This window comes from Grus americana, chromosome 2 (assembly GCF_028858705.1).
Source record: "Grus americana isolate bGruAme1 chromosome 2, bGruAme1.mat, whole genome shotgun sequence".
NCBI lineage: Eukaryota > Metazoa > Chordata > Aves > Gruiformes > Gruidae > Grus > Grus americana.
This window is the reverse complement of record NC_072853.1, coordinates 2,563,589-2,579,452: the sequence shown is the minus strand read 5'-3', so window position 1 is coordinate 2,579,452 and position 15,864 is coordinate 2,563,589. Positions and strand designations below refer to the sequence as shown.

General features: G+C 44.3%; 1 protein-coding gene across 2 annotated transcripts in view; it reads left to right on the top strand.

The window, feature by feature from the left end:
• Nucleotides 1-15,864, top strand: part of ADGRB1 (adhesion G protein-coupled receptor B1) — a 283,833-nt gene that overhangs the window by 220,849 nt on the left and 47,120 nt on the right. For both annotated transcript variants that reach the window (XM_054816238.1, XM_054816237.1), the window contains exons 20-22: nt 2,800-2,902; nt 6,868-7,018; nt 11,267-11,336. In XM_054816238.1, coding sequence (XP_054672213.1) covers nt 2,800-2,902; nt 6,868-7,018; nt 11,267-11,336 — 324 coding nt within the window. The remainder of the gene's footprint in view (nt 1-2,799; nt 2,903-6,867; nt 7,019-11,266; nt 11,337-15,864) is intronic.

Here is a 15,864-nt window from a genome sequence, read left to right as displayed (position 1 = left end):
GTTGATACTATGGCCAGTATTGTTTAATGTCTTCTTTAAAAACCTGGATGGTGGGGCAAAATGCACCTTCAGCATGTTTGTGGGTGATACCAAATTGGGAGGAGGGACTGATATGCTGGAGAGCAGCATTACCATTCAGAAGGACCTCAGCAAACTGGAGATAAAGGCTGGAGAAATGGTATAACAAAGACAAATACACAGTCCTGCACCGGGGACAGAATAACCGTGTGGACCAAGGTGGGCTGGGGACTGACTGGCTTGGTAATGCCTCCACAGGGGAAGCTCTGCAAGTCCTAGTGATCAATGATTTGAAAATTAATCAGCAGTGCACCCTAGCAGCAATGAATGCTAACGTTATATGGGGCTATATAGGCAAGAATATAATCAACTGGTGTAGGGAGTTGATTATTCCCCTCTGCTTGACACTCTTGAGGCCACATCTGGAAAAGTTTGCCCAATGTTGGACTCAATACAAGAGAGATGTCAGGACATTGGAGCAAGTCCAGTGTATGCTTAGGAAGCTGGAGAACGTGATGTACAAGGAGAGGCAGAGGGAACAAGGCTTAGTTAGCTTGGAGAAGAGGAGGCTATAAGAAAGAGTCATGGAGAAGTCCAACAGCTTGCAGAGGTATACAGGGAAAGGTCTAGAGGCACCAGTTGCAGCAGGAGAAATTCCAACTGGATACAAGGAAAAAAAAATCCTTCACCATGAGAGCAGTTAAGTACTGTAACAAGTAATCCAAGAGAGGTGGTGTCATTTCTGTTCTTGGTGATTTTCAAAGCTTGATTGGACAAGACCCTAAAAAACCTGGTCTGACTTTGAAATTAGCCCTTTTTTGGGCAGAGAATTGGACTGGGAACTCGAGAGGTTTTTCTCCAACCTAAATTAATCTGATTCTGTGATCCTGCACATTGCCACCCCTGTCTCATTCTTCGGAGGTTCAGGGATCTGGGGAACAGGATGAACACTCAGTGCATGAAGGGAAGCATGGAGAAAGGAAAGGTTTGCTTAAGGGGGGGAAAAGTCTGAAGGCAGCTGGTTTATCTTCTCTTACATTCACATACAGACTATACTTACAGTCAACTCATTTCTTACCTTTTTTGACCAGAGGAAACCGTTGAAGTGCATGCTAATGCCAGTTGGATCATAGTGTTGCTATGAAGATTCATTACATCTCATTCCTGCTAAGACAGAGACCAAATCTCCCTTTCTATCCCCTAGAAGCTGCCGAATGGAGACTTGATATTTTACTTCACACAATCAAAACGTAGATAGATTGATGGCTGTGTACCCTCCAGCCACAAATGGAATAGGATCCAGGTGATGCACAGCATTGTATTGAGCCCAATGAAATAAGGAAATTTGGGATCAGACTGGCCATGAAAGGAACCAGAGGCTCATTTTGCAGGCAGTCAACCCAGTTTCTAGTTGAGCTGGAAGCCTAAATTTTGTAATCTGTTCTGGGGTTGGGTGAGTTTCAGGGAGAATGACCTATAAACCAGATTTCCAACAGGCTAAGTACAAGTTCAGGCTACTTTGCATCAGTGACTTTTTTGTACCCAGGGTAGCATATCCTCAAGGTTCATGTTTATCCAAAGGTGAAACTCAAAGGGAAGTTAAAATAAAAATTGTTCAGCCTTCAGTAGGTCTAAAGCAAAGATTTACCGTTGGCAGAACACACACATGCAGTAAACTCGTTCCTGCCCACCTAGTCAGAAACTCAAAACTCTGCAGCCAAAGCACGACCAACTCACTCTTGCTAAAATTAGTTAATGAAATTAAATTACCAATATAAATAGTTGATGTGCTGGAATATAGGAAATAATCCTGCATTAGCCTCCAGGGATGAGCTGGTTGATTAATAGATCTGTTTCTAATTTCTATAAGCACCAGTGTCTACTCTTCACTCATCTGGTATTCAGGCAGGGCACTTGCCGAAGCACTGATATTATTCACGTGCATGAGTGTCGGTATGGTCAGGTCCTGAGTCAATCCTTGAGGACTTGCACTTTTGCAATACCTTTTTAATTTTATTAGGTACATAAAAGTGCCCTCAAAGAAATTTTACCCATAGCCAGTGTTTTGAATTAATTGTCATGCAAATACCTCAGCAGCAAGTTGGTGCTGTGCTGCACATTGCAAATCAGAAATGACAAATAGCTTGTTCCTGCAAGGTGCTGAAGGCAACAGCTTCCTAACTTGGACCCCTAATGTCCCAGAACCACAACTGCAGTTACCTATTTGGCCTAGTTTTGAGAAGTGTTAAACCTCTCCGTCTTCTCACCTCAGGATGGGTTGTTAGGTTAAACAAAGGGGAATGCTGAATCACAAACACTTTGTTGTGAAGGTGCATGCATTCGTAATCTGCTTTCATCGCCAGCATGCCTGTGGCTCTTCTTATTTGGGAATCTTTCCATGTGTTGCCTGTATGTTTTCTTTCAAGCTCCTTTTCAAGTCCCCTTTCAAGTAAGGAGAGCTGAAGAAGACTTGCAGCACTCTAGTGTTTTAGGAGCAGCTCACACTAGGGACCAGGCTGGCCCCTAGTTTGTTAACTCATGCTCATAACTCCGGCATTGATGGGGGGAGGATGGAGAGATCTGTGGGCTGAGCACTACACCTAAGCTCTCCCTCTCCCTTTTCTCCTCGTTCTTGTCTGTTTAACATACAAGATCTGCAGGAAATGGGCAATCTCTTACCACCCTGGCCCAGTGCAACCTGCACCTGGTTGATGCTTTTCAGAGGTAACTTAATGAAGTTGTAACAGGGTGCATCTCCCTCCCCCTCTTCTCTTGCTGCAGGTATATTCGCTCAGAACGCTCTGTCATTCTTATCAACTTCTGCCTATCCATCATCTCCTCCAACGCTCTCATCCTGATCGGACAGACCCAGACCCGGAATAAGGTAGGAGATCAGTTGGGCTTTGTTTGTTTGTTTGCTTTTCCTCTGATTTAGCACTGAAATGATCCATTCAGGCAGCTCTTCCTCACTTTTCCTCCATCTGTTAATTCGCAACATGTCAAAGACACGACTAAATGGCAGATTTCAATTTTCTCTCTCGCTCTCTCTTTGATAATTTGTCAGCATCCTCGGGGCTTTGATTAAAACCAATGTGATATTTTTGAATATGTGCCTAGAGTAGCTGGCACATGGCACAGGGAAGAAACATGGTTATTTGCAAAGCTTTAACCATTTTATTTTCCAAAAATTACAAAGAAAGACAGATTGAGAAAAGGCTTTTAAAAAACCCCCCCAAACCAACATCTCAGCTTTACTTTTATTTCTCCAACAACTTTTATACTCTGAGCTTAAAGCACTTGGCAGATGCTAATGAATACAGCCACAAAAAAACCACCTCTTTTGGGGGTAGGAAGCGCTGCCAGACACGCTGTGCACACTGCAGAGTCAGGGGCTGCGAGGGGCTCACTGCAGCTCACGGTGCAACTCGAGCAGTAAAGGCAAGACGTAACGTGGATTTTCAAGGCACGTGCACTGGTTGCACATACATGCCTTACCCCGTTACAGACCCAGCTGGAGAGGTGCCTGTTGCTAAAGTACTTTCAGTTTCCCCATTGGTGTCTGGCATAACAAATCGCTGCTCATCATTAATATTTTCCTGTTGTACATTTTCCCGTCTTCCCAAGTGCTCCAGCCATCCTAACTCCGCTGAGCAGAAAAGTGAGGCAAGAAGTGTCCTTCACTACTCCTGCTGCCAAAGTCGCAATCAGAAGTCAAAATTTAGTTTTTTAATTAACAGCAACCAGTGACCGGCCAGTTTTTTCAAGCATCTACTTTGGCAGCCAGAGCATGTTATCACTTTTGGAATCATTTCTGCAGAGAAGCCTCAGGGTTTAATGAATCACAGAGACTCATTCCTACGGAGAGCCCTTCGGGTTAGGGCTAGGTTATGTTTTAGGGAAAGCTTTACAGCTGCTGGAGTCATATGTGTGTAGAGAAGTGTGGAGAGATGCAGCCAGCCAGCTCAGCTCCTATTAAAGTGCCCTTCAGAAATTAACTTAGCAAAGCAGAGCTGTCTTTCATGGCCAACACGATTTTCTTGGGACAAGAGGTGGAGAAAGGATGAGCTCTCACTTTCCCTGGGTGGGTTGTCTGCAACCCCAAGTGTGTGCTAGGATCTTCTTTCCATAGAAAGAAATCCTGAGGGATGCTCAACATGGCAAACCATGGCTGGACCTCCTCTTTGGTTATTCTTCTTCACTCCAGGACAGGAGGTGGATGTCTTCACCCTCTCCTACCTCCTTCAGAGCACAGTTGTGAGCTCGGGTTCTCCTTCGTGCTTTTTTCTCACATTGTTCTGGGTGTTCACTGTCAGAGCTGTTAGTGGGGATTCAAAGCTCCCGGCTGTGATTGCATGAGGCAGATTAGCTCTTTGCACATACATATGCATGAAACACCATAAATAGAAAGATTATTCTTGGATTTCCGCTCAACCATCTAGTAAACAGTCTCTGGCAGGGAACAGAGAAAGAAAACTATGCAGGGAAGAGGCGAAGGAGTGTAAATTAGGATTTTATTCACATTCAATTATTGATAATGGAGTGTCTTAAAATGTTGGTGATTGATTTATAATTGCAGTTACACTGGGAGAATTTCTACAGTATTAGTTTCCCTGGAAATGCCAAGTTCTCCCTTGATTTCCATCTGTGTAACCTCAAAGGCAAGACTCCATGCCTGGATTTGCTAAGCTTTTTGAAGATGAAAGGCCTGGGAAAAGGCTAAAAAATTACAGTCAGCAATAACATGATACAAAAGAAATGAATGCTGCATGAACTGGCGATATCTCAAAGGCATGGCTACGTGCTGCAAAGAAACAGATTTCTCCTCTTAAAGGAAAACAAGGGCTAATGGTCTTGACAGACTGACAAGCTCTGCTAGATCTTTCTGCAGCATCTTGGGACATCATATCCTTGTGCCTAGGCCCTCCTGGAGATTTTTTTTTTTTTTTTTTTTTGTTACAAGGAAGGAAAAACCTGCAGCAGAGGTAGCAAAAGCAAATATGTGCCTGCCCATCAGCTGGCCAAGTACACAGCCTGGTTTCAGTTGAGGCAATGGGTTTATATTGGCCCAGCTGAGATGTGCGTATTTCTGTTGTGCTCGTCTCTTCTCTTCTCTTTCTATCAAAACTACCTGATTGAGAAAAAGTACCTGGAAAGTGTAACCTTGTGGTATAAAGTTGGAAAGCAAATTATTTCTCTCCCCTTTACAAACTGCTGGCAAACTGGGCAGAACCATGTTGGTGCAGAACAAAATCAAAATGGTAAAATGAAAAAAAAAAATCAAAACGGTAAAATAAACAGTGTCATGTCTGATAGAAAAAAAAAAAGTTCTAAAATAACAGTTTCTTAAAATACATTCCAGAAAGCATCCTGTGTTTGCAACTGTTTTATATAGGTCTGTAAGCTGATGAATAGAAACCACCTTTTTAGGAATCTTTTAAAATGTGAAAATTACTTGAAATTATCATATTGAGCTGTGTTATTTGTACTGAACTGTCATCCAGAATCCATTTATAGGCAGAATACCAAGGGGTTTGGTGTCAAATACAAATATGGAACAAAAAGACAGTTCCTGTCTCAAAGAACACACAGTCTTACTTTTATTCACAACCTCTGATAACGTTTGTGCCAGTGTATGAATCGAGAGCAATCCGATAAAATCATGATAAAAGACACTCCGTGCATGAGAGCTCTGTGTTAAAAGATGCTGGTGGATGAAAAAAGAGGAAGGTTCATTGACCGTAAACCCAAAGTCCATGTTTCCTGATATAACTCAAAGCAGAGAAATTCTTCATTATAAACCTCCCCCTCCCCCTGCCCTGAATGCCTTAAGCCTTTTTTTTTTTTTTTAAATCCAGAGTAATTTTTAAAGTCTATTTGCTCTCCCTTCTCTTTAGGAGCCACTGGAGTTTCTTTCCATCATTTTCTTCTTGAGTACATTGATTCACAGTTTCCAGCTCGCAGATGGTGGAAATTAAGCACAGCTCTGGCAGAGTTAAACAGAGCGGCACCAATTTGCACCGGTGAAAGATTTGGCCTTGCTGAGTTAAAAACAAAGACGAGCTTGTCAGCTTTCCAGTCCATCTCCCTGGCACTTACAGGATTGTTCTTCATAATGCATTTGCTAGTACTTTCCCCAGTTTAATTTTAAATGGCTTAAGCTCCCTGCATTTCCCTTGAGAGATTTCCCCACCAAGTAGCAGAGCTCACCATTATGAAATTCCTCCCAATGTAGTTGACTTTTTTCCTTTCTTTTTTTTTCCCTGTCTGCTAGTAGTTATATGCTCTTGGACAACTATGCCCCACTCATGTTTGCAGTCCTTACCAGCCCTTGGCAGCCATGGTTTCACCCGGCTCTCACGGCTTAACTCCTTCACTCAACGATTCTTCCCTGGCAGGGACGCCGTCTAAATTGCCTTCCTCCGATTTCATTTCTATGGCTCGGCTGCCAACGACATGGGGCTTTGCAAACCTTTTGAGCTGAGATTAGTGCACGGCTTACTAACTGCTCTGTCCTCCCCAAAAGGACCATGGCAATGGTTTTGATCATTTGGAGAATAAATATATCTTGCTGAAGCCAAGAAAGCACCAGGATGGGATGCGGGCTCGGACTTTAGCAAAAGTCTGAACCCTGGGTTTATCTTAGAGTTCATGTTTAAGAGCAGCCGATTTCCATGCAGTACCTAAGTATGGGTCCTCCGCTAGGTCAAAGCTTGTGGGTGAGACTGTCTTTTCGTGTCCTGATCTCCATGACTTTGCCTTGCAGAGCCTGGTTTGGAAGCATCTCTCTGTGCCTTCTGCTCTCTCCGCCTGCTGCTCCTCTCACGTGTCCTCCTTTCCTCCTCTCTCTAGGTGATATGCACGCTGGTGGCGGCTTTCTTGCACTTCTTCTTCCTCTCCTCTTTCTGCTGGGTGCTGACCGAGGCTTGGCAATCCTACATGGCCGTGACGGGCCGATTACGGAACCGCATCATCCGCAAGCGCTTCTTGTGTCTCGGATGGGGTGAGGATCCTGGGTCTCTGGAGCAGCTGCCCTGGGGCAGGGGGGGAAGCACTGTGCCCACCCCGGTATGCGGAGCAGAGAGGGTCCGGGCTATAAGAGGGACTGATGCTCTGCAGAAGACTTGGCAGAGGATGCTTGCAACCCTTTCGGGGGTGTCAGGAAGGACTGAGATTGTTAAAAATAGCATGAGCAAGAGCCATAAGTTCTGCCTGCTGCCCAGTGTACCTGAGGGTCACACAAAATTGATGAATCGAGAGGGGTTGAGTTTTCAAAGGGCATGCTGGGGGTGGTTTCTCCTGGGTTTGGGTCTCTCTCTTGGGTTTTGGTCTCTTTCTTGCTTTCTCCGTTTCTCTCTTTTGCTATTTCCTTCTATGTGCAACCCAGAGTGAAGCAAGCTCTGAAATCCCGTCTCCATGGCAGCAGGGCCTTTTGTAGACAAATAAACTATGAGATTGGTGCAGACGCTTGTAACTAATTTTTCTCCCCCTGCCTCTTCCGTATGTTTAATTTATTAGCCTTAAATGATGCATTCTGTAGTAGAAAACAAACGCAAACCCATAACCTGGGCTTTCAAAGCAATAACAAGCGTGCGTTTGAAAGGAGCAACTGAACAAAAAAGTTGCTCGAAAGCGAGTTGGCAAAAAAGAGAAAGGGAGAGAGAAAGCGTTCCGCGCCTGAGCTGTATTAGTGTCTCGTTTTACTACTGAAGTCTAGCATTTCACCCCAGGCAAGATATTTCTGATGCTTATGAAGCGCCCTGATGTGATTTATTCTGGCACATCAAGAGCCGTCCTCGTTCCACCACCTGCATCCCTTTAAGTTTTCACTCCTAGCTTTTGCTTACAACAGAAAATAAATTGTGTTATTGAAATATAGTGTTTGTGTGTAGCAGGAGCACAGCCACACACGTGCAAAGCACAGGCTGCATGCGCCTCTGTGTGTTCATGCATATGTTTATACACAAATACTCTGTGACTCAAGGAACATCAGGGATATCAAATGCAACAGCCTAATAGCTTTTCTAGGTAATAAAAAGGGATTTTTCTGATTTGTAAAAGCTGGGACAGATGGGTGTGTTAGCCAAGGGAATTTTGGTTGAGCGACATTCACATTTGTAGTCTGTACAGATTAAAAAAAACAACCACCCTACATGTGTAGAAGCATAATTTGCACTGCTAGTAAAATGTAGTCATCTCTGAGCTAGGATGCACTGTCTGATAAATGATGCATGATAACCATTTGGAATAGGTTAGGACAAGAAATGAAGAACACTCACCTATTAAGACAGCAAGGGAATCTCCGATATTTAGCATCCTGCTAGACTTCAGCTGTAGAGCTGGGATTAATGGCACTTGTAAGAGGAAAGAGGCTGAAAATATGTTTTAAAGAGCATAATCTGAAATAATTAGCACAATTCACTTTGTCATGGGCTAATTCTCCCCGTTTTCCCCCTTTGTGTATTAGCTTTTCTCTAAGCCCTTGTTCTAGACGTCTTTGCCAAGTTCTCAGCTGCTGTCAGCTGTAGCTCATTGAAGCTACGGTGGTTTTCATCAGCAGTGAGGTTTATTCCCTGTTTTTCTGTTCTCCACTTGGGTATGCAACTTTGCCTTTCCAAAAAAAGAAGTTTTAGCAATTACAATTTTTTTTACTATTATTCTTTTTTAATTATTATTTAGAACAGACACACAAACTGTTCCCTAGAAACAATTCAGTCTCATATTTAGCCCAAGTAAAGAAGAAATAATTTTGTCAGACCGTGTCATAGTTTTCACGACTAGATTTTTCATGCTGCCATAGCTCAGGTTCTGAGTGGGTCTTCAGATGCTCATGACAGTTATTAGTTATTAGCAGACAACCTTTTCTAGTGGGACATGATGAACACATGACCTGATTCTCCTCTGACCTGGCAATACAAAACTCTTTGAAACAGGTTTCTAACACACTTACTTTGAATTGTGAATGTAAAATTCTCTTTCAGCAGAAAGCCCCCAAAACCTTGCAGCGACTATGTAGCATGAGTGACTGCCCAGAAGGCCGATGATACAAACCACACACAGTGTATGGAACAGACCAGTTAGGAATAACTTTCTTTCAAGTAATAAAAAGATAGATTAAAAGTTTTGATTTTTTTTTTTTTTAATCTAATCATATCCAACTGTCCCAAGGCAGAGAAGTACAGCACCCCTCATTGTGATGCTCTTTGGCTTAGCTACCATGGCATAGCTATCACCTTCAGTAAATGCTGCTCGTACAGATCCATTTTCAGCACAAGCTGGGGCTCCTACCCAGGCTCGGTACGAGACAGTCCCTGTAATCTGATGACTTCACAGCCTGAGTTTGTATTTCTGCATAATTATCACGTCTAAGAGAAGCACTTTGAGAAGAACAAGTTGCTATTTTTGGCGGAGTCTTAGCCAACTTTCCTCTTTCACAGTGCCTCTTGCATCAAGCTCTACTCCTGAAAAAGTCCTTTCACATGTGGTTTCTTGGTGTGCTTGCCATGGGATGCCATATTGATGGCATCGTAGTGAATACAGCACCCAGGATATATCCAGATGAGGTGTGAAGGAGGATCAGCAAGAGGAGCAATAGTCAGTTAAGGAAAAAAAAAAAAAAAAAAAAAAAGAGACAGCTTTTAAACCCACTGCCTGTTGGCTTTGGACTGATCAAACGTGAGCTGTGCTTGGAAATCTCATATGGGAAGAGAAACACTTCCCTTTATGATAATTCTCAAATGCTATATATTCCAGCCAACTTGGCCTTATACCTCCCAGCTGGCTGCAGACCCTCACTATTAATCAATCTTGCAATGATTTGTATTGCTGAGTGACCACATTGCCAGCAGGGTTATTGTTTGGATGCTGTGTCTGCACATCCTTTCGATCTACAGCATCTTCTGCAGAGCCACCTGCCGTGACCTCTACAGCACATGAATTAAGGTCTTGTCAAGAAGCACTAATCCTAGATGGCTACTGATCCTGCTAATTCTTAATGGGATTTGCCCATCTTTAGCATTGAGACAGCTTAATTCATCATGTCAGAAGCAGGAGGGCTATAAAAAGCCACATGGAGACCTCCGTAGCTGAAGAACCAGAATACTACTAGCCAATATCCAGGCATTTCTTTATGGAAAGGGGAGAGCTGTGCTGGGGCTACTGAACCAGAAAGGTACCCAATCTCCTCCCTAGATCCTTCAGCAGTTTATCCTTGAGCAGGCATAAGAAGGATCAGAAGACTATTAGCAAGATGTAGTGTCTTATGCTGCTTCTGATTGTGCCTAGGCATTCAAGGACACAACGAATTCAGTACTTTTTATGAGTTTTAGGCCAATAACCAGCAAGTTGAACAATAACCAGCAGGTTTTATTTATACTTCTCACTCTAATTTTATAGGAGCTTCTAGCAGTAAGGTCAAGGCCATAGCTTCACCTCCTTACACACCTGAAATGACATCCCATGCTGGCACTGTTAGCTCATGACACTCTAAAGATAAATTGTACTTTGTACATTGTGGCGTCCCAGCTGCAGACTAAAACTCGCTCATCCTTTGCAACACTCGTAATGAAGTGTGTCTTCTCAAGGGCAGCTGGTTTCTCTTAGTTTATTCCCTTTTTGGACACAAAAAGGGAGCAAGTCTCTGGCAAGAGAAGTATCCTGGCTTGGAGAAAGACCTGATGTTCTGATGCTCTTCTCCATTGCTGTTCAGAGGGACGTGCCCTATTATGGATCATGGCCCAGCACTTAGGGGACCTGCTTGGGATAGGGGGAACTCAGTTTCCATTTCCTTTTCTGTCTGATTTGGGGCAAGATTTGAACCTGGGTTGTTCATCATACATTAAGTTAAGAGCAAATATAGCCCTTAATCTCCTCCTTGCTAGCTTCTTTGGTTGGGTTGTGGCTGAATATTCCATCTTTGGGAGACACCCTTATATATTCCTGGCCAGCCTGTGTACCTAAGAATAAAATAAATACATTTTATGCAGCTGCATGTACTGTCAGTCCGCACACAACTGCTGAGACCACAGCAGGATATGAGCTGATTACAGCTGATGGCATTTACTTCATTAGCAGAGGTAACAAGGGTTCGTGCTTTTGGCTTTGAAGGTCTTGAATTGTCTGCCAAAGACCCAGGCTGGGAGAGATGGTGCTAGAATAACACTGGGAAGAACGGGGTATGTTACGTGGTTGAGTGGGAGAAGAGCTGCACATATGCTTAAATGACCAATTTTCTCTTGTTTCATTTCCGTAGGGCTCCCTGCCTTGGTGGTTGCCATTTCTGTGGGATTCACTAAAGCCAAGGGGTACGGCACCGTGAACTAGTGAGTAAAAGAGCTCTTTTTCCTTTCTCCTTCCTGTCTCACCCTCTTATCCTTTTTGTCAAAATCCAGTCACTGGCCCGCAGGAGCCAGGGTAGGAGCTAAATTCTGGTGTGCTGCCCATGGCAGAGGTAAACAGGGATGATGGGAGGGGAAGGAGCCATCCTACCTCCGCACGTCCTCAAGCCATCAGCTGGCTGAGGTGCATTGTGTATTCCTTTAAAAACAAGTTCAGAGGGACTAATTGCATATATGACATCACTTTGATCTAAGTACCTCCTACTTAGCGATTTTTTAAATTTATTTTTTTTAGGCAGAAATGTGGAATATTTAAAGTTTAGGATGTTTAAAAATTGAAAAATAACTTTTGAGTTTATCTATTTAATCATTTGCTTGATTGGTCCCAGGTTTTCAAAATAGCTCGGCTCAGTTTTAGGCACCAGAATGAGCATGAGTTTTTCAAACAAAAGTTTTGAAAGCAATCTGAATTTGCCTGTTTTCTAATTCCATAGGATTTTCCTTTAGGAAACTTTTATTTGCATGTAATGGGGGAAGGAAGGCAGGGTAGAAAAAATGGAATAAGACAGTGCAGAGGTGAAAAATACATTAAGGAAAGGCTGGAATCACTCAGAGCTGAGCATTAGTACAACTTAAAAAAAAAAAAAAAGAAAAACGAAGTGCTATTTTTTTCACTGTGTTGTGAAAAAGATAGCTTAGAATTTTTATGCATAGTGGCAGCCAAAGGATAATATTTTATGTAGCAATAAATCAGGCCCTTCTCTACTGCAACCCATCATTATCCAGAGCCATCCTGGCCAGTGGTTTGCATCCCACGTGAACGATGTTTAAGACAAAAGCTGGAGATGTGGCCAGCTACAGGTGAGGGTTCGATAGGTCCACTGAGAAAATGTCATGTGGAATCCCTGCTCTTTTTCAGTTCCCGCCATATTCTGCACACCCACGACCGAATGGTCCAGGGTTTGCATTTTGATTGCAGGGGAGTATTAAAACAGCACAGCAGCATTCTCCATTTGCAAATGCCCTTTAGCTCATCTGTGGGTCTGCTGTTTCTGGTGCTTTAATCCATGCAAGTCCATGAGAACAATTCATAATAAACAAGCATCGGGGGAATGCAAGGGAGGTCCTAAATATTTCTGCTTCCTTTCCTGTTTATAGACTGGTGGGAATTGGTGCAAAAAGCTTGGTAGCTCCTTTCCCATTAATGCTTAAGGGCTACCACAGAGTTTTGTGGTCAAGGTTGATCACACAAAAGAGCCTGGGTGGGGAAGGGAGGAACGTGCAGGACAGCACACCCTATTTCACTGCTCTGGACCACTGCATGCCAACATCTTCCCACCCCAGAGCAAAACCCTCCCAGACTGCAGCGAAAAGGGTGTCAACGTGTGACAAAACCTGCTGAACTCCTGCTTTGCTCTCATATTGGCACGCTGTCAAGGTGGCCAACAGGCTGTGTTGACTTTCCATCGTACCCAGGAGATCCTTAACCACACCACCTCTCCTCCTTTTGCTGCTAATCCTCTGACTCCTTTCAGCCCTAAAGACTCTGTCGCTTCCTGCATCCAAGGGCTGGATGCTGCCTGCCTCGCAGCCCGGCGAGCTGGCTGGCTGCCTGGGGGATGGCAGGGGATCCTGTGCTCCTAGGAGGACCTGCACTCCAAGTAACACTGTTTCCTAGCTCTCCTGTCAGGGTTCCTGTCACTGAAATAGCAGGGGACCTTCACACTCCAGCAAGTCCACTTCAGTCTTCCTTTTGTCCTCTTCCATGCTACAGCCTAATACGTGGTAAAGCTGGTGAGTCCCAGCAAAGTTGTGAGAGGAGAAACAGTTCCCCTCAAGCATAGAGAACCCATCAGACATCACAGAATCACAGAATCATGGAATGGTAGGGGTTGGAAGGGATCTCTAGAGATCACCTAGTCCAACCCCCCTGCTAGAGCAGGATCACCTAGAGCAGGTTGCGCAGGATTGTGTTCAGGTGGGTTTTGAATATCTCCAGAGAAGGAGACTCCGCAACCACTCTGGGCAGCCTGTTCCAGTGCTCGGTCACCCTCAGAGTGAAGAAGTTTTTCCTCATATTGAGTTGGAACTTCCTGTGTTCCAATTTGTGCCCATGGTCCCTTGTCCTGTCACTGGGCACCATTCAAAAGAGAATCCTGCCATCTTCTTGCAATTCCTGCTGTTGGTTTTACTGAGAGACAGAACTAAACAGAGCTAATTTGCAGTCACACACTCAAGCCAGCGTGTCTGCCCAGCTCTGCCCCACGCAGCGTGGATGTCCTTTTGAGTGCTGGTTAAGCAGTCCCCGTCCTGCGAGGGGCAAGTGGGTGCACGCTGCTGCACCAGGCGGATGGTGTGGTGGGTTCAGGAGCCGTGATGCTGAGCGTAAAATGGTGCTGAGCATCACTGTAAAGGGAGTTACATTTGCACATTGGTGCATTTTAAAATGTGAAGCAAATATTCGTGTGGACCAAGCTAGGCAGGGTGCCCCAACAGACTGCAGTGCATTCACACGTATCCCTGTTTTCCTGCTCAAAAAGCATAAAAGCTTTCTTACATTTATGTGTGGGGAGACCCTTGGTTTTACCTCTCCTCTAGAGCAAAGTCAGTATTACATAGCAGTAATTTCAGAGCTGAACTCCAAAACTTGAGGTTGTTCAGAGCTAGATTTAACAGTGTCTAACGCTAAAGGCATATAAACAGAATACAGACTTAGATCGAAGCTTGTCCCAGGGTGTTTGTTGGTTTCTGGCCATTTCAGAAATGTGAGGTAGTTGCAAAGCTTGGAGCTAGAGCTCAGTGGCTATTTTAGGTTTAGCTGGAGTGAGTATAGGGCATGCACAGGGCATTTCAAATGGGCAGTGGCAGACTTTCAAGGCATGAAGTTTCCATCCTGCAGAAGTAAGGAGAGATATTAGCCACAACACATCCCTCCCTGTGAAGCAGGGGACAAGAGCTGACGTGATAAACCACAAGGGACTTCACAGTGTCTTTCAAAGCTTCTTCCAACCCCGCAACTTCTGGATCCTTAGAGTCCGTGCATTAACAGCCGTTGGTTTTCTTGTGGAGATGGGCATTAAGACAAAGCAGGGCTCTGATGTTTAGCTGAGCACCGGATTTGACACTCAACATCAGGCTTTTTTCTTATCCCACTCACAGTGGATGAGAAACCCTGACATCCATCAACAGGACATGGTCATGAGAGCATTCTGGGGACAGCTGCAACGTGTTGAAGGCATTGCAGCACTAATCTTGGTGGTACAGACTCCCAGAACAAGACTGGTGGAAGGGACAGTGTGTGTCTCTGTGTCATGTTGACTGAAAATGTTCATCTACAGGGAAAGACAAGGTGGCCAACTCTAGTAGAGGACGTTAAGGGAAGGACCTCCAACAGGGGTGGTCTGCCTGGGCCCTAAGCAAGATTTTGCCCAGCTTTGTCCTAACTTTTGTTTGTACATGGGACGAAGCTATTCTGTAATGATGAAAAACACAACTGAGAAGCAGTATGGAGGCCTGTCCCAACAAAAAGTGGTAACAGTTGAAAGGTGGCCATGTCTTCAAGTTGTAATGGAGAGAGATCATAGACAGTGCTGGAAATAGTATTTAGTATTTACCCTTTAGTCAACCAGACTGGGCCATTGAGTGGTAAGATGAGAAGAGATGTAGATATTAAAATTAGAAATTGAATATGTACTGCAGTGTTTGGAGTGTCTCCATTGTTTTCTGAGTGGTAATTTCCCAGCAGCCATTCACTCAGAGGCCTTTATTGCTCAGGACACTTCTTCTGGAGTGCTATGAACTCACCGTCTACAACGCAGGGAGGAGAACACAAGGGGATTTTTCCTTTTTCTTATCTGAACAGCATTTGAAAGGAGATTTTGCAGTTGTTTGGAGAGCTGCTAGGGTAGGGTACAGGCTACACTTCCAGTCTCAAAGAAAGTCTTAGAGATAATGGAGGTCTAGAGGACCCGCCACTGCTCACCTCCTTGTATTAGGCTGAATGCTTGAATAATAACCCTCCTTTTAGCCAGCACTCCAGGGACTGACTCTGGACCTCTAAAGCTTGACAAACTGCCTCCTAAAGCTTGAACTGAGTAATTGAGGTTGTGCTGCTGGTAGCTGGGAACTTATGTCCTTCCCCACAAGAGAGCCCACAAAAAGTTTTCTGAGAACAGTGCTAGGACACAGCAAATTTCCAGGGGTCCTTCTGTGTCATTGCATCAGGGCTCCTGTCACCCACGGGTATCTCAGCAGCTTCTATATTAATCTCTAAACTAACACTGGTGGGACAGCCCTGATTCCAAGCCGTAGTCTTAGTTATACAAATATGCTGGCTGTTGCATTGGGGCTGCTTAATTTTGCACACCATCAAGGTGAGACCTGTTGCCAACAGAGCAGTATGATGTAGTCAAGGAGGTCTCGGTGGAAGTCAGCTCCTCGCAGGACCAAGACAAAAGCCATCTATCTCATATCTTTGCTGTGGCAGATTCACAAAAGGTTCAGATGTTTTGCA